The following is a 23,471-nucleotide window of genomic DNA, read 5'->3' as shown; positions in this document are numbered from 1 at the left end:
GTGACTTTAGATCTCCTGGCTGTCGAGTGGTTTGCTTCATGGTCGAGTGGTTGGCTTCATGGTCGAGTGCCCTCGAGTCCGTCGAGTGGAACACTTCTGAGTCGATTGACAGGTGGTTTCTTTTAGAGATGTCCTTGGGTAGGGTATTTTGTACAGGTCCATGACCCTACCCTAGGTACATAGCTTCATCATTAGCCCCCGAATGGATCGAGGTTTGAGTGGGGGAGGAGTTGAGAACTCTTCCGACCCATTTCTCGTGCTATGAGTATGTCTTGTCTTGGATCAATGAACTTTAGGTGACGGTACCAACTTCTTTTTCAGTCGCCTTGATCCATTCTTTGTATCCGTTGAGCGAAGTTTTCGCTTGGAGGCCTCCGAGTGACAGAGTGGAGGAGATCTTCCGCCTGACGAGTTGTTCTGCAACCCGCGGACTTTGTGGGATTCGAATTTTGGGAAGTGCGCGGGACGGGGCGAGGCCGCAGCAATCGGATGGGATCAGGCAGGGACGCCTCGATCTCCGCGCCACCTTTTTCGCCACGTATCACGCGCGTGACTGTTGCGGGATTTGACAGGATCGCCCGGGCCTACATGTCAGCCACTCGGAAGCAGCCTTATATAAGGCGTCGGACAGGGGTTTTTGAACAGTGCATCCTCATTTCCTTCTCTCTTCTCCAGATTCATCCACCGCGCTCGCTTCCGCCCTAACGCTGCTGCTTCACGCATGCTTCGCCAGTGACGATGGTGAAGGAGAAGACGGCGGCTTTGGAGCGGGCGAAGAAGGTGATGGCGAAGGCGAAGGGGAGGGCGACCAGTCGAGGCGGATCTTCGTCAAGGACCGGCCTGCCGCGGGGATGGATCCAGGGCGACTGGATCCGCTCGACGATCCGTCAGAAGGATCTTGATGACCTGGCCAATGAGGAACTGATCCCCCATGGATCAGCGAGGCTCCCGGGGAACGAGTCGGAGCCGCAGCCTCAGGAGGGTGAGTGTGTCCTCTTGGCCACCCACGTTGATCGCGGATTTTCTTTGCCCCCTCATCCTTTCTTTCGGGGATTTCTGAACTTCTTTGGGGAACAACCACCATTTCACACCCAACTCTATCGTGTACCTTGCTGCTTTCATGTCATTGTGCGAGAACTTCTTGGGTTGTCGGCCTCATTGGGGTCTTTTCAAGCACATTTTCACCTGTCACTCACAGACGGTGAAAAAGGCCAATCCGAGTGATGAGAGAACCCAAGTGATTCAGATGTGTGGGGGCCTTGGAGTTCAGATGAGGGGAAAAAGCGCCTTTCCGGCCATGGTCCTTCCCGACTCGGTTCGTGGATGGCAGTCGACCTGGTTTTACTGCAAAGACCAGCCGACACCAGGGCATTCGACTGGACTCCCTCCTTTTTCTATGGACCAAGTGGGGAAGCCATCTTCTTTGAAGGTGATTCCGAAGGAGAAGGCGCGGGTTAAGGTGTTGGTCGAGCGTGTAGTCCAACTTATCCTCCTCCGACGTATCCAGCCTCTTCAATATCGGGACCATCCGATGTGGATGTATTCTGGTACTGAAGACACCACTCGAGTCCACCCGGAGGAGGTCGAGGAAGCCACGCTGGAGAGGTGGATGACTGCCATCACAGGGAATAAACACAACCCCCGAGGAGCCAGGAGGATTCCTCCACTCGACCAATCATACAAGCCAGACAAGGTCCTATTTCGTTTCTCCGACTGTGATCCTGCTTCCTTCATTCTGTTTCTATTAGAATTCAGTCGACTGACTTTTGCTTTGCTTGTTGTTTTCTAGGTCACCACTGAGATGTACTCGATGCCCAACGGGGCGCAAGAACAGGTCCAAGAGGAGGAGGCGAGCGGAGGCGAAAGCCAGGAGGAGTGGCAATCTGACGCTAAGGGGGACGAAGATGACGACAGCTCCGGTGGAGAGGAGGAGGAACAGGAGGAGGAAGAGGAGGAGGAAGCCGACCCTTCTCACACGGAAAGGCGATCCAAGCTCTCCCATGACCCCTCGACCGAGCGTGGCAAAGCAACTGTGCCTATGGGACAGTCGACGAAGCACCCTCGGACGTCTTCCCCTGCTCCGACTGAAAAAGCTCCGAAGCATCCTCGAGCGGCGTCGTTAAAGCCGTCGAAGGCCCTGCCCAAGATGAAAATGGCCATTCCCACGATCTCCGGGTAACATCAGAACTCGTGTTTCCTTGTTTAGCATGGGTAGAATCTTGGTCGACTCGTTGGTTAACCGACTGGTTTCTGAAATCTGTAGTGCCGCAACCTCCGAGACCTCCACCAAGAATGATGACCAAGAGATGGAAGACGCTGCCACCTCCAATCCCGGTACGCTCTCTGTAGTTTCACTTTCTGGTCGATTGGATTTTCGTTTCTAACTCTGGATTTATCCTGCAGCTCCTCCTCACGTCATTGATCTCCCTAATGATGACGACGAGGTGCCACTGAGGGGGAGGAAGAGCAAGAAGGTGTCGTCTGGTAAGACCATTCGGACTGCGTCGATGCCTGAGGCATTGGTTCAAGAAGGTGGTGAAGTCACTCGGCATTCTGTGTCCTTCGCTGTGCCGCTGACGAGTGCCCGGCCTTCATCGTCGACTGCTGATCCGCCCTTCCTCTTCACCACGCACCATGTCCCAGAGGACCAAGCGGGTGCTGCTAGGGAGGCTATACACCAGGCGGGGATCATGATGGAGCAGGTGAAGGCGATTCGGGAAGCCAGCCAAGCGGCTTATGATGCTAGCTCAGCCCTCCAGAGCAATGTCCAGGTTAGTTGATCACCGCTTGTTCTGTTAGGATATGCAATCTGAAGATTTCCTTTCCGAAGATCTTTGAATCTGTACACCCACTGGGTGCGTCGATTGATTTTTTGAACTTTTTGAACTGGTGGGGGCACGCTGAGTGCACCCACTGGGTGTAGTCCCCGAGACTATGGTCGACTGCTGGCAGTCGACCGTAGTCTGTGTATTTCGAATTTCCTCATTCCAACTTCGGCAGTCGGTCTGGTCGGACCATGTTGAAGGGAATCTTGGAACCGGTGGGGGCATGCTGAGTGCACCCATTGGGTGTAGTCCCCGAGACTACGGTGAACTGCTGGCAGTCGACTGTAGTCTGAAGATCCTGTGTGTGTTTTTTTGGTAGATCGTGATGAGACCATGACTGACTGCTGGCAGTTAGCTATGGTTTTGGAACCACAATCTCTTTGTTCCTTTTGGTCGACTAATCGGATCAAGTCGATAAAACTAGTGGGGGCACACTGAGTGCACCCACTGGGTGTAATCCCCGAGACTACTGTTGAATATTTTGATTCGACTGTAGTCTTAGAAATGTTACGATTTTTCTCTTATTTACTCGGAAGTAACCTCTCTTTGATATCTGTCGACTGACTCTTTGCAGAAATCTTGCGAGCTTGTGGCTCGTTATACTGAATTGGAAAAGAAACATATCCATCTCGACCTTGACTTGAAACTTGTTCAGGAGAACTTTCAGAAGGCGAAGGACGAGGCAAAAGGTACGATTGGTGAGAACTTGACGACTGTTTTCATCCTTCTGCCCATTATTGATTCTGACCTCCTTGTCATTTTGCAGAAAAAACGAAGGTGGCTCTGAACAAGAAGGACCAGGAACTTGATGAGGCACGGAAGGGGGCTTTGGACAATACGAAGCTTGTGGAAGAGAAGCTGGCTTCAGTCGGCAAACTTGAAGAAGAGAACGCCAACCTGAAAGCTGCTCTCGACGCGGCCAACAAGGAAGTTAGCCGTCTGAAGAACGACAAGATTGCTCTGAGTGACAAGGCTAGTGAGCTGGTGGGGAAGAAGAATGATCTGGAGGCTTATCTGGGAGGGCTCGCCAAGAAGTTGTTCCTCATGCTTGAATGTAACCTCTCTCACCCGACTGACTTGTTATCGTCGACTCGTCGCAGAACTGCTGGTTTATCTTTGACTTGTGTGTACAGAATTCTGCCAAACCTTCAAGGAGGAGACCAGTCGAGTGGAGACAGGTTTGGATCCGATCAACTCCCCTGTGAAGGATGAAGCTGCCATGAACGTGCTCCGACTGGAGTCTCGTGTCGCTGGTGTGGTCGACTATATTGCTCGACTGAAAGTTGCGGCGTCGCAGATCGACACGACACTCTGGCCGAGAGAGACGCTTCAACTTGACCTCGAGTCTCTGATGACTCAACTAAATGAAGTTCCAGGTCGAGTGAAAGAATGGAAGAAGTCCTCTGCCAGGTGTGGTGCTGATGTTGCTCTATCTCTGGTCCATGTTCACTCCAAGGATGCACGAGAGGAAAAGCTGGCGTCTCTCAAGGTGGCCAATACCAAGAAGCATGACTTCCAATCTTTCATGGAGACCTTCATCGCTGCTGCCACTCGAATTGCAGATGGAATCGACCTCAACCAGTTCGTCGCGCCTTCCAGTCCTCCACCGGAGGAGTAAAAAACTTTCTATGCTTGATGCCTTAAATTTGCCTCGGAATGCCGAGTGATTTTGTAACCGATAAACTTTTACAGGCTTGACGCCTGAGCACTTCTGGACCCGTAGGATGCTATCTGAACTTGGCTTTGCTGTTGAATATGCTTGCATTTGTCTTCAAGCGAACCTTGTTCTCCACTCGGAGTATATTTTAGTACTTGGGACGTACTCTTGCAGGTTGGAGCACAGATTGCAGTCGACTTGCGTCCTTGCGGGTCGGGATGAAGCGCACATTGTATTTGTGTCGTAGCTTGAGGGGGAAGGTAGCAGTCGACCTGCACCTTGTCTTCCTTGCAGAGCGCATGTTGTATTTGTGCCGTAGCTCGAAGGAGAAGGTAGTAGTCGACCTGCACCTCGTCGTCCTTGCAAAGCGCATGTTGTATTTGTGCCGTAGCTCGAAGGAGAAGGTAGCAGTCGACCTGCACCTCGTCGTCCTTGCAGAGGGCATGTTGTATTTGTGCCGTAGCTCGAAGGAGAAGGTAGCAGTCGACCTGCACCTCGTCGTCCTTGCAGAGCGCATGTTGTATTTGTGCCGTAGCTCGAAGGAGAAGGTAGTAGTCAACCTGCGCCCCGTCGTCCTTGCAGGTCGGAAGGAATTTCGTACTTAGGCGAGTGCTGGACTGCAGCTAAGCCTCCGAGTGAGAGGCAGACTCACCGCTTGGTAGGATTTCAAACACTTAGGCGAGTACTGGACTGCAGCTAAGCCCCCGAGTGGGAGGTTTTCTCTCCACTCGGTAGGATTTCAAACACTTAGGCGAGTACTGGACTGCAGCTAAGCCCCGAGTGGGAGGTTTGCTCTCCACTCGGTAGGATTTCAAACACTTAGGCGAGTACTGGACTGCAGCTAAGCCCCCGAGTGAGAGGCAGACTCACCACTCGGAAGGATTTCAAACACTTAGGAGAGTACTGGACTGTAGCTAAGCCCCCGAGTGAGAGGCAGACTCACCACTCGGTAGGGTTTTTATTACTTCACATTGTATTTGTGCCGTAACTCGAAGGAGAAGGTAGCAGCCGACCTGCACCTCGTCATCCTTGCGGATCGGAACGAATTTCATACTTAGGCGAGTACTGGACTACAGCTAAGCCCCCGAGTGGGAGGCTTGCTCTCCACTAGGTGGGATTTCAAATACTTAGGCGAGTACTGGACTGCAGCTAAGCCCCCGAGTGGGAGGCAGACTCACCACTCGGTAGGATTTCAATCACTTAGGCGAGTACTGGACTGCAGCTAAGCCTCCGAGTGGGAGGTTCGCTCTCCACTCGGTAGGATTTCAAATACTTAGGCGAAACGGATTCGCAGCTAAGCCCCCGAGTGGGAGGTTTGCTCTCCACTTGGTAGGATTTCAAACACTTAGGCAAAACAGATTCGCAGCTAAGTCTCCGAGTGAGAGGCTTGCTCGTCAGTCGGTAGGAGAAGTTTTTACAAACTTAGGCGAAACGGATTCGCAGCTAAGACACCCACTGGGGGATTTCTTACATAAAAAAAAGCAGCAACAATTAATGGAAAAATTATAACACTTTTGTCTTTGATAAACAAACTACAGGAGTACTTTTATTACATCTTATCCGAGTGAATACTTAAGTGTAAAAGGGGCAGAGCAGATCCGCATTCCAAGCTCGTGGCTCATCAATCTGGCGACCGACGTTGTAAAGACGGTATGCTCCATTGTGGAGAACTTTGGTGATGATGAAGGGGCCTTCCCAAGTAGGGGCGAGTTTGTGTGGCTTTTGTTGGTCGACTCGGAGGACCAAGTCTCCTTCTTGGAAAGCTCGACTCTTCACGTTTCTGGCATGGAATCGACGCGAGTCTTGCTGATAGATGGTCGATCTGATCATGGCCATCTCTCTTTCTTCTTCCAGAAGGTCGACTGCGTCCTGCCGGGCTTGCTCTGCTTCAACTTCAGAGTAGAGCTCGACTCGTGGTGCATTGTGAAGCAGATCACTCGGCAGAACCGCTTCAGCTCCATAGACCAGAAAGAATGGAGTTCTCCCAGTCGACTGATTTGGAGTAGTCCTCAATCCCCAAAGAACTGATGGAAGTTCGTCGACCCACGCGCCTGCTGCGTGTTTGAGATCACGCATCAACTGGGGTTTCAGTCCTTTGAGAATTAGGCCGTTGGCTCTTTTGGCTTGTCCATTCGATTGGGGGTGAGTGACTGAAGCGTAGTCGACTTGTGTGCCTTGAGAAGCGCAAAAGGCTTTGAATTGGTCGGAATCGAAGTTTGACCCATTATCAGTGATGATGCTATGCGGAACTCCATATCTGAATATCAACTCTCTGATGAAACTGATAGCAGTGCCGGCATCAAGATTCTCGATAGGCTTGGCTTCGATCCACTTGGTGAACTTGTCGACTGCCACTAGTACATGGGTGAAGCCGCTCCTGCCAGTTCTCAATGGCCCAACCGTATCTAATCCCCAAACTGCGAAGGGCCAGACGATTGGAATGGTCTTCAGGGCTGAGGCGGGCTTGTGCGACATATTAGAGTAGAACTGACACCCTTCACACTTGTCGACTATCTCTTTTGCCATTTCATTTGCTCTGGGCCAGTAAAAACCTGCTCGGTATGCTTTAGCCACAATAGTCCGAGAGGACGCATGATGGCCACAGGTCCCCGAGTGGATGTCGTTAAGAATCATCCGACCCTCTTCCGGCGTTATGCATTTCTGATTGGCTCCAATCGCGCTTTCTCTGTACAACTGTCCCTTCATCACAGTAAAGGCCTTGGATCGACGGACGATCTGTCGAGCCTCTTCTTCATTCTCTGGGAGCTCTTTCCTTAGGATATATGCGATGTAAGGCATTGTCTAGTCGGGGGTGATAACCAAAACTTCCATGATCAGGTCGACCACGGCTGGGACCTCGACTTCAGTCGGATCCGTGGCACTTTTTGACTGCGGGGCTTCTTCTGTGAAAGGATCCTCTTGAACTGAGGTACGTGGATATGTTCCAAAAACACACCACTGGGAATGACTTCTCTCTTGGAACCTATCTCTGCCAAATCGACGGCTTCTTGATTTTTCAGTCGGGGTATATGATGAAGCTCTAACCCCTCGAATTTCTTCTCCAACTTTCTTACTGTGTTGCAGTAACCAGTCATGGCTGGGCTTCTGACGTCCCACTCCTTCAACACTTGGTTAACCACTAAATCTGAGTCGCCATAGACCATGAGGCGACGGACGCCGAGTGAAATGGCCATACGCAACCCATACAAAAGTGCTTCGTATTCTGCTTCGTTGTTGGAGGAATCAAAGTGAATCTGGAGTACGTATCTGAACTTATCTCCTCGGGGGGAAACCAACACTACCCTAGCACCGGAACCATTCAGCATCTTAGAGTCATCAAAGAACATGGTCCAGTGCTCCGAGTGAACTTGAGTCGGAAGCTGCTGTTCAGTCCACTCGGCGAGGAAATCTGCTATTGCTTGGGACTTTATAGCTTTCTTTGCCTCAAATCTGATATCCAGGGGAAGGAGTTCAATCGCCCATTTTGCCACTCGACCAGTTGCATCTCTGTTGTGCAGAATCTCTGACAATGGGGTGTCCCTGACGACTGTAATCATATGGCCAGAGAAGTAGTGAGCAACTTTCTTCGTGGTCATATAAATCCCATATACAAGCTTTTGATAATGAGGGTATCTTTGCTTTGATGGGGTCAAAACTTCAGAAATATAATATACTGGGCACTGAACTTTAAAGGCTTTTCCTTCTTCTTCCCGCTCGACCGTAAGTACTGTACTGACGACTTGTCCTGTGGCTGCAATGTAAAGCAGCAAAGGCTCTTTGCTGATCGGGGTAGCAAGCACCGGCTAGGTGGAAAGCAGGGCTTTTAGCTCTGCAAACGCTGCATCAGCTTCAGGAGTCCACTCGAACTTGTGTGACTTCTTCATCAGTCGGTAAAGAGGCAATGCCTTTTCACCGAGACGAGAGATGAATCGACTTAAAGTGGCCAAGCAACCAGTAAGCTTCTGAACATCGTGCACACGCACAGGTCTTTTCATTCGGAGTATAGTGCCCACTTTCTCTGGATTTGCGTCGATTCCTCGTTCGGAAACGAGAAAACCGAGTAATTTTCCGCCAGGAACTCCGAATGTGCACTTTGATGGATTAAGCTTGATATCATACCTCCTGAGGTTGGCAAATGTTTCAGCAAGGTCAGTCAGCAGGTCGGAACCTTTCCGTGACTTGACCACAATATCATCCATGTATGCTTCCACATTCCGACTTATTTGAGTGAGCAAACACTTCTGAATCATCCTCATGAACGTGGCTCCGGCATTCTTGAGGCCGAATGGCATGGTGACATAACAGAAGCACCCGAATGGGGTGATGAAAGCTGTTTTGATCTCATCGGGTCCATACAGACGGATCTGATGGTACCCGGAATAGGCGTCTAAGAAAGACAGTCGCTCACATCCCGCAGTCGAGTCGACTATTTGGTCGATGCGGGGGAGAGGAAAATGATCTTTCGGGCAGGCCCAATTGATATGTTTAAAGTTGATGCACATGCAAAGTGACTTCTCCTTCTTGGGGACCATGACAACATTGGCGAGCCACTCGGAGTGGTAAATTTCTCGGATAAACTCTGCTGCTAAGAGCCGAGCCACCTCTTTGCCAATAGCCTTCCTTTTCTGTACGGTGGACCTTCGCAGATGTTCCTTGACAGGTTTCGCCTTTGAGTCGACTCGTAGACGATGCTCAGCCAGCCCCCTGGGTACACCTGGCATGTCAGAAGGTTTCCATGCAAAGATGTCCCAGTTCTCATGGAGGAATTGGATGAGCTCTTCTTCCTACTTGGGGTCGAGTGTTGTGGAGATATTAGTCGGAGCAGCATTGGGGTCGGTCGGGTGGATGTGAACTGGATTTGTCTCACCAGACGACTGAAACGCTGATTCTGTAGCAGGCTTCTTAGCTCGCAACAAATCACTCGGGTCTGCATTTTCTGGTGTTCCTGCCACTCTTCTGCTACCATCTGAGCATCGGCGATCTTTGAGCCTTTCTGAAAGCACTCTTCCGCCTTCTTGCGATTACCAGTAACAGTGATCACACCTTTAGGGCCAGGCATCTTCAATTTGAGGTACACGTAACATGGTCGAGCCATAAAACGTGCATAAGCTGGCCTGCCCAAAATAGCGTGATAGGCACTCTGGAAATCCACAACCTCAAATGTCAACTTTTCTTTGCGGAAATTTTTGGAATCACCAAAAACCACATCAAGAGCAATCTGGCCGAGTGACGCAGCCTTCTTGCCAGGAATGACTCCATAGAAACTCATGTTGCTGGTACTGAGTCTGGACATCGGAATGCCCATCCCTTTCAGTGTCTCTGCGTATAGTATATTCAAGCTACTGCCACCATCCATCAACACTTTAGTCAGTCGAGTGCCTTCGACGACTGGGTCGACCACCAGAGCTTGCCTCCCAGGGGTGGCTATGTGTGTCGGGTGATCAGACTGGTCGAATGTGATGGCAGTCTGAGACCATTTCAGATAATTGGGTGTCGCCGGAGCAACCATATTCACTTCTCGGTTGATAACTTTCAGTCGACTTTTGCTTTCAACGTCAGCAAAAATCATCAGGGTGGAATTGACCTGGGGATATCCATCATCACTATCCTCTTTGTCCTCAACTTTGTCCGACTCCTTTTCCTTATCTTTGGGTTGCTTCCCCTGGAATTGCTGGATCAAGAGCCGACACTGTCGAGTGGTATGTTTCGGGTAAATGAAGTTACCCTCTTCATCTTTCTTCGTGTGGATGTGGCATGGCAAATCCATCACGTCATTTCCCTCCTTGTCTTTCACCTTCTTAGGGTTCCAAGGCGCTTTGGGCTTCCCTTTAAACTTTCCTTGAGTCACGGCCAAGGCTTCTCCAGGAGCAGCTGGCTCAGCTTTCCATTTCTGCTTCCGACTGGAGTTACCTCCTCCGGTTTCGTGGGCGACTGACTTGTGCTTGCCACTCCGGAGTCGATCCTCTTCTTCACCATTGGCATACTTGGTGGCTATCTCCATCATTCGACTTAGAGACATGTCTCCAGTTCGACCGAATTTCAGGTTCAGCTCTCTGTACTTAACACCTTCCTTGAAGGCACAAACTGCCTGGTGATCAGACACATTCTCTACCGTGTGATGCAATGTGATCCATCTCTGGATGTAATCTCTCAAAGTCTCATTCGGCTTCTGCACACAAGTTTGCAGCTCTGTCAGCCCTGCTGGTCGCTTGCAAGTTCCCTCAAACGTTCTGACAAACACTCAGGAAAGATCTTCCCAAGTGTAAATGCTGCTGGGTGCTAACTGATTCAGCCATGCTTTGGCCGAGCCCTCCAACATAAGAGGCAGATGCTTCATGGCCACCTCATCGTTACCGCCGCCGATCTGAACAACCACTCGGTAGTCCTCAAGCCAAGTATCAGGCTTGGACTCGCCAGTGAACTTACTGACTCCAGTCGTCAACCTGAAGTTGGGGGGAATCACTGCGGCCCTGATGGCTCTGCTGAAGCACTCTGGGCCTGAGAGGTGCACTCTACTGCTGGTGGGTACATCTCTGTCGTGACCCTCTCGGTGAGCTCTGTTCCCGTCGACCAGACCTTGAACGATAATGGATCTCACATCAAAGCCTGGTTCCCTGGGGTCGACTGGAATCCTTCGCCCAACACTGTGCTGGCGTCTATCATCCTGTTGCGAGGCGCGTACGATCCACCCCTTGGGGGAGGGGTGGGCACTCGACGTCGATCATCGCGATCGAATCAGTGATCATACTGCTCACGGTTCTTGTACTGATCGTGCCGGTCCCCACGTCCCTCATGCCTCGGGGGCGATCTGGGGCTGTGAACCGACTGAACTATATTTGCAGCTACGGATCTGCTGTGAATCCTGTTCCGCGACTGCGATACAGCTGAATTTTGATCTCCTGCTGCCCAGAGTAAATCTCTGATCTGCATGAAACCTCTGCCAGCCTCTGACTGGGAAGGCTGGATTGACTCTGCTATACAGGCCGCAGCTGCCAAATTCTGAATCGGAGTTCGATATACCTGAGTCGGTGGAGGAAAGAGCTGACGTCGACTGAAGTCTGGAACCCGTTGCCGTGCACGCTCGTCGAGTGCTTGCTGAAGGTTCTCCAGTCGAGTGCGCTCAGCCAAGTTGGCCAAACGCGCGTCCTCTAAGGCATGAGCCTCAGGGGTTTCTCCAACGATAGGAGTGTGAAGTGCATCCATGTTCCGGCGGCGAAGTTCTTCCCTCTGCAGCGAATTGAGGGGCTCGAGGAGGTACTCTTCATGGGCATGCGACGGATCGCCTCCGCCGTCGCCTCCTTCGGCGCCGGGAAAACCGGGAGGACCGCGTGGTCCATCGACCATCAGAACTTCCGCCGCTGGATCACTGCTGTCGCGCTCGAATGCAGTCTCTGCGGAGCCACTCGACAGGTCAAACATGCCGTAGAGAGATTCGTCGGGCTCGATTGCCGCGACTTGGGGGGCTGGCCGACTGGTGGGCCACCGCATGCCTCACCCATCGCTGAAGCCTCGACCGACCGGAGCGCTTGTGCCGGCAGGAAGCAGGGAGGGAGGATGACACAACGATCGACCGATACTGGGTCGACGGTTGCCGCAGGAGGACGCCGCGGACGCACGCGCGAAAGTGCGTCGCCCCACGGACTAGGAGCGCGTCAATGTCGAGCGGAGCCTCCTGGAGCCAAGCAGAGTCGTCGGCGATGAACGTGAGCGCACCGAGACGGATCTCGCGGCCCTCGATCAAAACTCCGCCTCAAACCATGATGAAGGAGATCGGAAAAATTGTAACTTCTCCAATAAGTCGCTAAGACACCTGCCCCACGGTGGGCGCCAACTGTCATGGTTCTAAGTGTGACAGTAGTGTGGGGGGTACTAATGGAGAGGCAAGATCCTAGCTATGGAGTAGTTGTATACGCAGGAGTTTTACGAGTCCAGTCCCTTCTCGGAGGAAGTAACAGCCCTACGTCTCGGAGCCCGGAGGCGGTCGACTGGATTATATGCGTATGAGTTACAGGGGTGCGAACCCTTTACACTGAGGAGGGGGTGGCTTATATAGAGTTCGTCAGACCCCTCCAGCCCTCAGTTATGCAGGGTTTAAAGTACATTAAGACTGGGGGTTACTGGTAACGCCCACATAAAGTGCTATGAAGACCATAAAGGCTACTTAATGACAGACCGTCACGTGCAGAGTGACTTTAGATCTCCTGGCTGTCGAGTGGTTGGCTTCATGGTCGAGTGGTTGGCTTCATGGTCGAGTGCCCTCGAGTCCGTCGAGTGGAACACTTCTAAGTCGATTGACAGGTGGTTTCTTTTAGACATGTCCTTGGGTAGGGTATTTTGGACAGGTCCATGACCCTACCCTAGGTACATAGCTTCATCAATCCATGCTGCGAAGGTTTCGGGCGGTGCCTTAATGCTCCCTTCTTTCTGGTTTCTGAGTTTGCCCTGCGTGCAGGGCCGGTCCTGAGATTTCGGGGGCCCGGGGCGAACTAAAAATTGGGGCCCCCTAATATACGAGCCATTGTAATATACGTGTGCATATATATATATATATATATATATATATATATGTCTAAAAACATATATATATATATATATATATATTATCAGTAACACTTAAATCCATAATCTGTATGCGTATAAAAAATACATAATACTTTAAAAATTTCTTCTAACATTCCTCGATGCAAAGTCACTTATGATGGGGTCGATGTCAATCTCATCCAATAATTTCTTCTCGATGCATAATGTAGCCAAACCATTTAACCTCTCTCGAGTCATTGTTGACCTCAAATAATTCTTCAACAATTTCAGCTTTGAAAAGCTTCTCTGGGCCGATGCGACCATCACAGACACAGTAAATAAGATGCGATAAGCAATGGAGATATTCGGATAACAATCAACTTATCTAACATGCCCAAAAATCTCCATGGCAGACATTACGCCATTTGGCAAAGTGAATCTCATAATCTTCAATTCAGAAATAAGATCATATACCTCTACATCAGATGAACCTATCAAGAGAGAATGTTTCTGCAAATTTTGTGCAACACTCTTCAAGTTCATTATCACTTAATGACTTCAGGGTGCCCGAGCTCAATAAAAATCCAAATATATCTTTGAACACCATTAGTTCTTTAAATCTATCCTTCAAAGAAGTGACCGCCATATCAACCAAAACAAAAAAAATATTTAACACGAAAAGCCTTCTCAGCTTCTAGAATTTCTTCTTGACAATCACTTTCACCAAACTGTCTCTTCCTCTTAGCACGACATTTCATTGGAAACACAAGGTCAATTCCCATTTCAGTCGCTATACCTTTGGCGATGGTCAAACTTGAAGTAAACCCATCATCGCTGTACTTCTCAAAATATTCTGTTATACCTCTTATTTGCTTCAAAGCAGAGTCAATACACATGGTTGACGATTGCAGCATCTTGCTAACTTTATTTACAGCAAACAGAATATCATGCCAGATAATCATACCAAGTAGAAACTCAAAGCGACCAAGTGCATCAAATAAATTTTTTGCATCACTTTTATCCTTAAGTTCAGTGCCAGAAGCATCACGTAACTCAGACAAAGCTGACCTTAACTCAATGGCTTGATATCTTATTGTTGTAACACTTTTGATTCAACTCTCCCAGCGAGTGTTTGACAATGATTTCACAGTCAAACTAGGAACATGTTTAAGCAAAACATTCCACCTTTTCATAGAACCAGCAAATAATATATATATGCATTGAACAATTCCAAAAAATGAAACATCTTTCTCACATGTTTTTGCCATGTCATAGAGAGTGAGATTGAGACTATGACAAGCACATGGCATGTATAATGCTCTTGGATTCACATCAAGTAACCTAGATTGTACCCCTCGGTATTTTCCTTTCATGTTAGAACCATTGTCATATCCTTGACCCCTTATATCATTAATATTTAAGCCAAAAGTCTCCATAGATTCAAGCAGTACTTTAAAAATCCCTAAGCCAGAAGTGTCATCCACCTTCAAGAACCCCAGAAAGTACTCCTCAATTTTTATTTTCCCATCCGACAAATTAACACAACGAACTAAAAAAGTCATTTGTTCTTGATGACTGACATTAGGGGTACAATCTAGGATAACAGAGAAATACTTGGCCTCTTTAACAACCTTTATGATAGAACATGTGATGTCAGCAGCCAAAAGAGATATCAACTCGTTCTGAATTTTATGACTGAGATAATGGTAATGAATTTCTTTGTTCTGGATACGTCTAAGGTGGTCTTGCATTACCAAATCAAATTCTGCAATCATCTCAACACAAGCTAAGAAATTACCATTATCATCCTTGTAAAGTTGCTCACTGTTTCCGCGAAAAGCCAAGTTGCGTTTGCCAAGATATTTCACAATGGCTATTATTCTTAACAAAACTTTCCTGACACGTTCTTTCTCCTTTGTTATTTGATGCTGCAAGTCCTTTCAATAGTTTCCTCTTTCCGTAGTCTAATCCTTAATTCATTTCACTTGTTCATGTTATTAATATGATCAACACTATTTTCATGTTCTTTAAGCTTCTCACTAATGTGCCTCCAATGATCTAATCCATCATGTGCTAAGGAACTCTGACCTAGATTTGAAGATCTTACAACAAAAGCAAAAAACTTTGTCAACACCTTCTAAATAAACTAGCCATTTTCTATCATGTTTCTCTCCATTGCTTAATTTCCTATGATAATGAGCATAGGAAAAATGTCTTCCTGCATCATCTACACGGTATTCCATTTTATCCCGTTCCTCTCTCATTGGCCCTTTCTCAACTAATACATCTCTTGCTTTGTTGTCAAGATTATCCCAATTTCTTGGATCATAAATATCAGGAGTATAGACTGGTTCATCAACACTAGGAGACTGTTCTTGTGCATCCGATATATTACCTACATTCTCGGAGCCACTTACATTGTTGTCGTCGATGTTGCTTTCGACATTTTCTTCTTGCTGATCGAATTCTGAATTCACATTAGTTTGTTGCTCTTCCTCTATGGCAACTATTGCCAACTCATCACCTGGGTTTATCGAAGTAGTGGAAGTACTCTTGTAATATATGTGCAGATGCCCACGCTGTGATTGTACCAATTTATCTACGGCCTTCTTCTTTTTCCTTTTATTACTACCCGATGCATATGTCCTGTTTCTCGGGGCATGCTAACACACAATCCTGAAAAAGTAATTTTTGCATCAATTATTGAACGGTGCCACATACGCATCAAGGAACGGCCAAACGCAAATATAATATACCTAGTTCTGCGTACGCGCCTAGACTCGGAGAGCAATGAGCAATTGACCAAGCGTGAGGGTGAGGGCCCCCTGAATTGAAATCAGTTGTGAACTGGATTGGGAAGGAGATTAGGAGAAGAGAATTAGAAATGCTCAAGAGCCAGATGGCAGTGGGCAGACTTGCAGTACGGCGTGTCGGCGAAGGCGGGCGGCGGCCTAGGGCTGGGAGCATGCGTGATGAGACGGGTCGAACTGTCGAGTATCGACAGGATCACGATCGGTCTTTTTTTCCTAGGTGAAGCCGTGAAAGGATCGCATATTGTTGTCTTTTTTTTCACGTGGAGGACGAAGGAAAGCAATCGCTAATCAAGCCGCGCATGTCGCTAATCCTGCCGCTGCTGCCCGTTTCTCTTGCGAGCCTGTGCGTGTGCGTGAAGGGCTGATGAAAGGCCTCGCCTTTGACTATTTTGTTTGACATGGGCCTACAACCTGCTATATGTATACAATACATACCTGGGTGGGCCCCCTACCTTGTGGGGGCCTGGGGCGGCCGCCCCCTGCCCCAGGGCCGGCCCTGCCTGCGTGTCATGATTGGCTAGGTAGCCATGTATGCGAACCTTATTAGTTGTTGCTATGTTATTTTATTGGTTTACTGATTGATCTGTTACTCTGCCTAATGGTTTTATTTATAAAATCGAACGTATGTCTTTTCTTAAAAAAAGTGGTTGCACCAGCCGGCAATGCATCGTGACGGTACTTGTCCAGTGGGCAAGATAGGATCAGCGAAACCAGTAATGGGGATCTGTGCCCTAAACAGCCGCAGCAACTCTGTGCCCTAAACCGGATGTCAGACAAGACATAATGGGGATCTGACTTGAGCCGCAACGACGGCGAGACGCCGGGTGCGCGCGGTCGGCCAGAGCCCCGAACGTAGTAGTACGTGCTAGGTGCTACGTGTGGCCCCCGGCCGTGGACATGAACTACTGTAGTTTCACAGGGAAAGCATCATGTGATTTTTCGGAGAGACATGCAACACCACTGGCCTATCGCTGCTGCCGCCTTCAAGAGCGGACAGACAGGCCTCGTGGCGTGCGGACCGCAGATACGTACGGTTCGCGTTAGCTCGAACCGTGGAGGATCTATCTAGTACTATCTATCGCCGCGGCGTGCATCGCGTGGCCGATTCCTCGGCGCCCCGAACGTACTAGTACGAACAGGGTGGTGCCTCGCTGTTGCTTCGGTCCATTACATTGCATTACATGCACGGAGGAGGGAGAGGAGGGGGCACGCGGGAAGGTTTGAACGAAATGAAGGGAAAGTGGGACGGATGTGTCCCCGACAGACGGGCCAGGGAAGTACAAGGGCGCGTGTCTCATCCGTCCGCGCGTTGTTTGTTCGGTCGCAAACGTGACTTAAATTTGGGCCGGCAATAGGTTAAAAGCGAACCGAGAATAGACATTTATCCGTTTGCTTCCGCGCGTTGGGTCGCCATTTGTGTCCGTTTACCCTTAAACGGACACAGACGGGACCGTGCGTTGGAGTTGTCGTGAGAGCGGTGGCGCCAAGCCCCAAGGAGGCGGTACGGTGAAAGCTGTGGGCGCCTGGCTTGGCCTGCGATGCGATCCATGGTTGACCGCGGAACAGTGGAGGGATCGGGTGCCTCCGGGGTCCGGGCATACGTGGTACGCTGGGACTCGCTGTTGTTTCAGGGGGTGTTTGGTTGAGAAGTCCTAGGACTTTTTCTAGTCCCAGGGACTAATCAAAAAAGACTCTCTAGTAGAGTCTTTTTCTAGTCCCTGTAGAAAAAGTCTCTCCCGTTTGGTTCCTAGGAACTTTTTAGGGACTTTTTCTAGTCTCTAGGACTAAAAAGTCCCTGAACCAAACACCCCCTCAGTCCATTACATGCATGCGCGGACTGACTGGACCATCTCCGATCGGGTGGGAGATGCGATCGGTGGCGCCAAGGCCCTAGGCGGTACGGTGGCCGGCGCCTGGCCTGGCCTACGACGCGATCCATGCGGTTGACCGCGCAACAGTGGAGGAGGGGTCGAGTCGATCGGCTGCCTCCGGACAAACGTGGTACGGTGCCGCGACGATCGGTCGTCAACCTCCAACGACGGGACTGTTTGCATCGTGGTACGGTACGGAGAAGAAGGCCCGACATCGCCATGCCCGTGCATGTGAAGCGTCGTGATCATTGCCAAGAGGTTTTGAGCAGCCGAGACGTCAATTGTTTCGGGCCGGCGCTTTGCGGCTCCAGGACATCGCGCATGGGGATTTGTCACCAGGGAGGACATCGATCGGGGCACTGCTACACAAGTACCGCCACCAAAATAAAAAATGATGCCGTTTCTTCTCTGACAGGAACAGAGGATCTGTATTATTGGATATCTTTTGAACAAAAACAAAACAAAATACACGGAAAATGTAACGATCAGGTCTGTACTACTGACGTCACATTTTTAGCGTTAACAAAACCTAATGATCAGATTTGCCATGCGAAAGCGAATCAACCTGTGGTTGAGTTGGTTAAGTGGGCAGTGGTATCCCCAACCCACCAGGGTTCAAATCCTGTTGCTCGCATTATTCCTGGATTTATTTCAGGATTTCCGGCGATGCGCTTTCAGTGGGAGGAAACGTTTCCGTCGACGACGAGGCGCCTACGGTGACTTCGTAAATCTCAAGATGATATGCCGGCTCAGTCTCTCGAAGGTGCTCATAGGGGTAGGGTGTGCGTGTGTGCGTTCATAGGGATGAGTGTATGAGCGCTTATGTCTGTACTGATGCTCAAAAAAAGATTTGCCATGCGAAAGCAGATAACATTACTATGCTTGTGTATAGCATTTGCCATGTTCTTACGATGAAAAAAGACAATAAATCAAATTGAGGAAATCGGATTGCAAAAGCAATCAATAATGAATATTGGCAAACTCTTAAGCCTACAGGTGGAGAGGCGGTGGTTGGGGGAGGGGGTACAGCTGCGCAATACGTGCATATTTTGGATGGATTATTGGATAACTGCTGGAGATGCTCTTATGCTGCAAATTTTCTTTCCTTGTGTTGGTTTTAAGCAAATTATTAACTTTCTTCAGTACATTATAATGAAATCAATGCATTATTTTAAGAATTTATACACACATAAACTCAACGTAGGCGTAACCAAGTTTACCTTCTGCAGAGAAAAGAAAACCCGATTATAGATGACGCGTGGATTCATCTACAATACAATTTACTAGAAGGTTAAAAAAATCCTGAAGGTGAAAAAAGAGTCAGATTTCTGTTATGTACATACTAAAACTGGTGAAATTGTTGCTCGATTATCTGTCTCGTTGATCTTGCAACTGGAGATAATGTTTCAAGCTGCACTGCTGATCACAGGACTGCGGCTGATAACTGAAAGCTGAGTCGGAGAAAACAAAGGAACATCACTTAGTACTGATGAAAACGAGGAAGATTTTAAAGAATGGTGATCCAAGAAACCGAGTTTCAGCAAGGTAAGAGAAGTGCTTCCGGCGCGATGTATCTTATGATAGACTTACAATGAACAGAACAGATTTCCCTGTCATGTTGGGCATATATAGTGACGATCCACACCTAAAAGTTATGCATAGTACCAGCAACTAAGTTAAGTCGTCTGGAAACTGATGTCAGATGTGCGCAGGCGAAGTAGTAAACTGCTGCAACCTGCCGATTTCATTGTAGAGTATAAAGAGTTCATGAAATATCAATTACCGGGATATAGGAAGACCGGGTTTGCTAATTCTCAGGCGAGAATTAGTTATATCTAAGTCAGACACGGAGGACCATCGATTTCACATTGAGAGATGTTCATATATCTCTGAACTATGAGAAAAACACTGCAACTTTTCACACTAGATGAACAAATTATTATTTAATGGTAAACATTGTATTAGATTTGTATGCACAGATTTGTAAAATCAACTGACAATTAGTTAATTCTCGGCCGACTGAGACAGAGACACTTTTTTATGAACCTGCAGGTAGCGTATCACATGATACCTATGTTGCTTCTCCGGAGCAGCTGTCCTTACTTGCAAGGATGTGGCAGCCCAGGCTCAATCAGAAATTCGCTGTTGCAACCTGGAGATGACTTTGTACATTGGCGGCCTTAACAGATGTGAGCTTCTGGTTGCTTCCTTTCTTTTCTGTCCAAATTGGAACCACTTCCTATTGAGCTCTCCTCACTTGGAAGTAGTTGATAGTGAGCGGCTGCTTCTGTACTTGTAGCTGTTGCATCAGCCGAAGAATTCTCACTTCATACATCAGAAGCAATTAAGCATGTTAGGTTTCTGCGATGAGTCACATATCTGCCTATGGATCTAGAACAACTTCAACGAACTTACTTCAGTGAGTAGATGATCAATCCGATGGCCACAACTGCGAATGCTAGATAGTACAACCAGTTTATCTGTTGGTCGCGTGCAAATCATTTGAGCATATAGTGCAACCTATTATGATCTGTTGCAAGGATCAGACAGAAATTGTCACCTGTTGTTGATAGAAAAATACTCGAATGGCGACTGCCCACATGTCAGATGTTAAGAGCGAGAGGTTAAGCAATGTTGCTCCACTCATCTGCAGGAGTCATGGTCATCAGAAAGAGCTAAACTACTACTCGAAATGAGAAATGAAAGGGCCTTCTGCTGATACTTGCTAATGAACTAATATTATCCGAGTAGCTTATGCTTATTCTTTATTTATTCAGATAATTCATTACCACTTGACTGGACCGATTCTCTTTGTTGCCTACTCTAGTCATGTAGCTTATTATCTGATTAAACACGTTGGAGGGAACTTAACCTGAAGGACAAAAGGAGCAATGGTGTAGAACATAAATCCTGCAACGGCATATCCTGCAAACAAACTTATCTGAAAATAAAAATTATTAGGCAGGAGTGAGCTTCCTGTCGGACAATTCAAAAAGTGTATTTGCAGATGAACCAAAACTAGAGTTTGCTACCATTGTTGGAGACCAGGCAATTGCTTCTACGCTCTTCCTTTCAAACATAAATCTGATGTTTTTTCAGGTTAAAAGGTAACATGAATATTTGCTCCAGAAACAATGTAGTGATGTTTAACAATAAAAGAATAAGAGTGAATCTAATCTATAGATATCAATATCAACGGATAACAGCAGTTTTCTCTGCTGATGAACTGTGGAGAGGATACATCTGAATTGTACTGACAAGCACTCCAAATAGTCCAAGCATTGCGACAACTTCTACTCTGTCGTTCTTCTTGACACAGTGCTCCTACATAATCAAGGGAATGATATCATTATCAGAGTTTTGAGACAATATTGTTGATAGTAGCAGGATATATATACAATACATCACCAACCTCCCCGACATTGCTAAATGCATAACAAACTGTCCCGGCAATAACAAGGGCATCCCCTAGAAGTGGTGTTTTATTTGGATCTGCAGAAAAATGAAGTGTTTTTAATCTGTTGATACTTATCTTCTCTGTAGAAATTGGGGAAACTATTTCAGCATGGAGGTTTCTAAAATTAGGTTTTGATTTGAGCACATCTCTACCTATTCTATCGCCAATTTGCCATCTTATTCAGCAGTAAATTTGATCTCCTAGACTATTACTATCATGATTTCTCCTAAAGGAAGAGACCAGGGAAGAAACATACTGTGAAGAACTTCATCCTTCATGTATCCTAGGTTTCTCGCTGTTCTTTTTTTGTAACAAGCATCCTAATACAACATACTTTGTATTTTAACTCTTAAGCAGTCACCTACTCGGAGCAACTCTAATCCATTGCCAAAAAAATCTGCAGTTCCCAGAAAAATGCTTTTTTGGGACTTAAGCCTTAGGGATGCAGGCGAATGCGTCCGCATTGATCAATTTTGCATTAGCATGGTTAGGTTAGTGTTGGCTTCACGGAGGAGTCCTTGGTCTAGCCAAACAAATTCCCTGTCAAACCCAATATATTGGATACCACTGCTCGTCCCAATCCCTCCAAAACTCTAAAATCTCCCGAGAGGAACTTTCCTCCTCCCAACTGGCTGCCGCCGCCCGTGAGTTTGACGCCTGGCACCACACTGCCCCCCCCAACCCAGTCCAGTCCAAGGTGGGCGGAGGCGGCAGGTCGGTCAATGACGAGCCATGGGCCAAGGTCACTTCCGTCGTTTACTATGGGCGGAATTCTTCTCCAGTGGAGACAGAAGATTTACCTGAATTTGATTTTGCACTCACGCAATTCGGTTACGATGCCGACTTCATTGAGATCTCTAGGAAGCAATCGGGATGCAGGCATGGCCTAAACCCTGCTTAGCGTGTTTGCTACGACGAAGGCGACACGGGGGGGAGGGGGGGGTGTTTAGGGCCTATTTTGATTCACAGGATTATGAAAATACAGGAATAGGAAAAGTATAGGATTGGAGTGGCATATTCACTTAAATCCTATAGGATTAGCAAGGAGTGTTTAGGGCCTATTTTCATTCACAGGATTATGAAAATACAGGAATAGGAAAAGTATAGGATTGGAGTGGCATATTCACTTAAATCCTATAGGATTAGCAAGGAGTGTTTGATGCCACAGGAAAGACAAAGGAATTGTAAGAAGAGGTTGGAGTGGATGTTAGATTTTCTACTATGAAATGTAGTTCAAAAGATTCCATAGGAAAAATTCATTTTTTTAGAGGATGACCCCCTGCCTCTGCCTGCATGCCGCCATCAGGAAAAATCATTTTTTTAGAGATGCATGCAACCATTTTATTAATTATTCACGAAGACCTTACAAAGTATTGCATCAATATGTCTAAATCCGCCATCTTGGCAACATCTGTCGCTACTCCTAACCACTTGATGAAGGGGTGCAGAAATACTGAGCCGAATACCCAGACCTCTCACTTAAGCTTCACATCTAAATCTGGAGACCGATCCGACGCACTCTCATATATAGGTCGTCGCCGCCGTCTTCCACCGATCCATCTTCAGAGCAGGTACTGATGCATCGACTTTGTCAGGTCTGCCGTCATGCCGCCACGGGGCCAAACGGCGCCACCACCCTGTGTCGTCCATCCAGACACATCCGTCGTCGAGATCCAGCTGCACCATGTGGCCAATACTTGTCGTCATTAACGCGGTAGATACAATGCTACTCCTGTCACGCCCAATATGCGACCCTATCCAAAAGGAACTCGAAGGTCCCACCAAGGATAGACCCGCATATTGAAACTGACAAGTTGGTATCAGAGCCTCGACCGACCCTAGGAGCCCCCTTGATTGATCGTGTAGTTTGGCCGTTGTTGAGTCTAGAAGAAAACTATTTTCTGAGTCTAGTTATATCAGAGAGTAGGAATTCTTTTTACTCCTCTGCCCCTTCGTCGCTCTGGTAAGGAATCTTGACGTAGGTGTTTTGAATTACTCCTCTTCCCGTTCAAACTTTCTTTAGGATCACGCAGTGGGTTCTCCGATCGTTGGTTCTTAGCTCTTTTCATCCGGTGCATTTCTCGTCAAGTTGACTCGAGCCTCTTGATCTTTGAGTTCAATTCCTCAGTTGTTTTTTTCCCACCCGCCCACCCCTTTTCTTCTCGGAACCGGAGTCCGTAATCGAGTATCCATCCTACTCGTGCGAAGTCTTTGCCTTCTTTCCCCAATGATTTCAACCGGTGTTGTCTCTTCAAGATATTCGTCGTTTCCCCTCCCGAGTTGCCTTTGTTTTTCCCGCCCTCCCACCCTTTTCTTCCCGGAGTCTGA

The 23,471-nt window shown here is 48.0% G+C and overlaps 1 protein-coding gene across 1 annotated transcript in view; it reads right to left on the bottom strand.

Moving 5' to 3' along the window:
* Positions 1-19,595: 19,595 nt before the first annotated feature.
* The window catches only part of LOC123093372 (solute carrier family 35 member F2), a 23,139-nt gene continuing 19,263 nt past the window's right edge, over positions 19,596-23,471 (bottom strand). Inside the window, exons 5-11 of the mRNA XM_044515332.1 lie at positions 21,099-21,178; positions 20,928-21,010; positions 20,719-20,770; positions 20,559-20,627; positions 20,247-20,333; positions 20,102-20,166; positions 19,596-20,011 (exon numbers count right to left, since the gene is read on the bottom strand). Of these exons, the coding sequence (XP_044371267.1) occupies positions 19,867-20,011; positions 20,102-20,166; positions 20,247-20,333; positions 20,559-20,627; positions 20,719-20,770; positions 20,928-21,010; positions 21,099-21,178 (581 nt within the window). The 3' untranslated portion in view covers positions 19,596-19,866. The remainder of the gene's footprint in view (positions 20,012-20,101; positions 20,167-20,246; positions 20,334-20,558; positions 20,628-20,718; positions 20,771-20,927; positions 21,011-21,098; positions 21,179-23,471) is intronic.

This window comes from Triticum aestivum, chromosome 1B, assembly GCF_018294505.1.
Source record: "Triticum aestivum cultivar Chinese Spring chromosome 1B, IWGSC CS RefSeq v2.1, whole genome shotgun sequence".
Taxonomy (NCBI): Eukaryota; Viridiplantae; Streptophyta; class Magnoliopsida; order Poales; family Poaceae; genus Triticum; species Triticum aestivum.
Note: the sequence above shows the minus strand (reverse complement) of the source record. Positions and strands in the feature narration are given on the sequence as shown.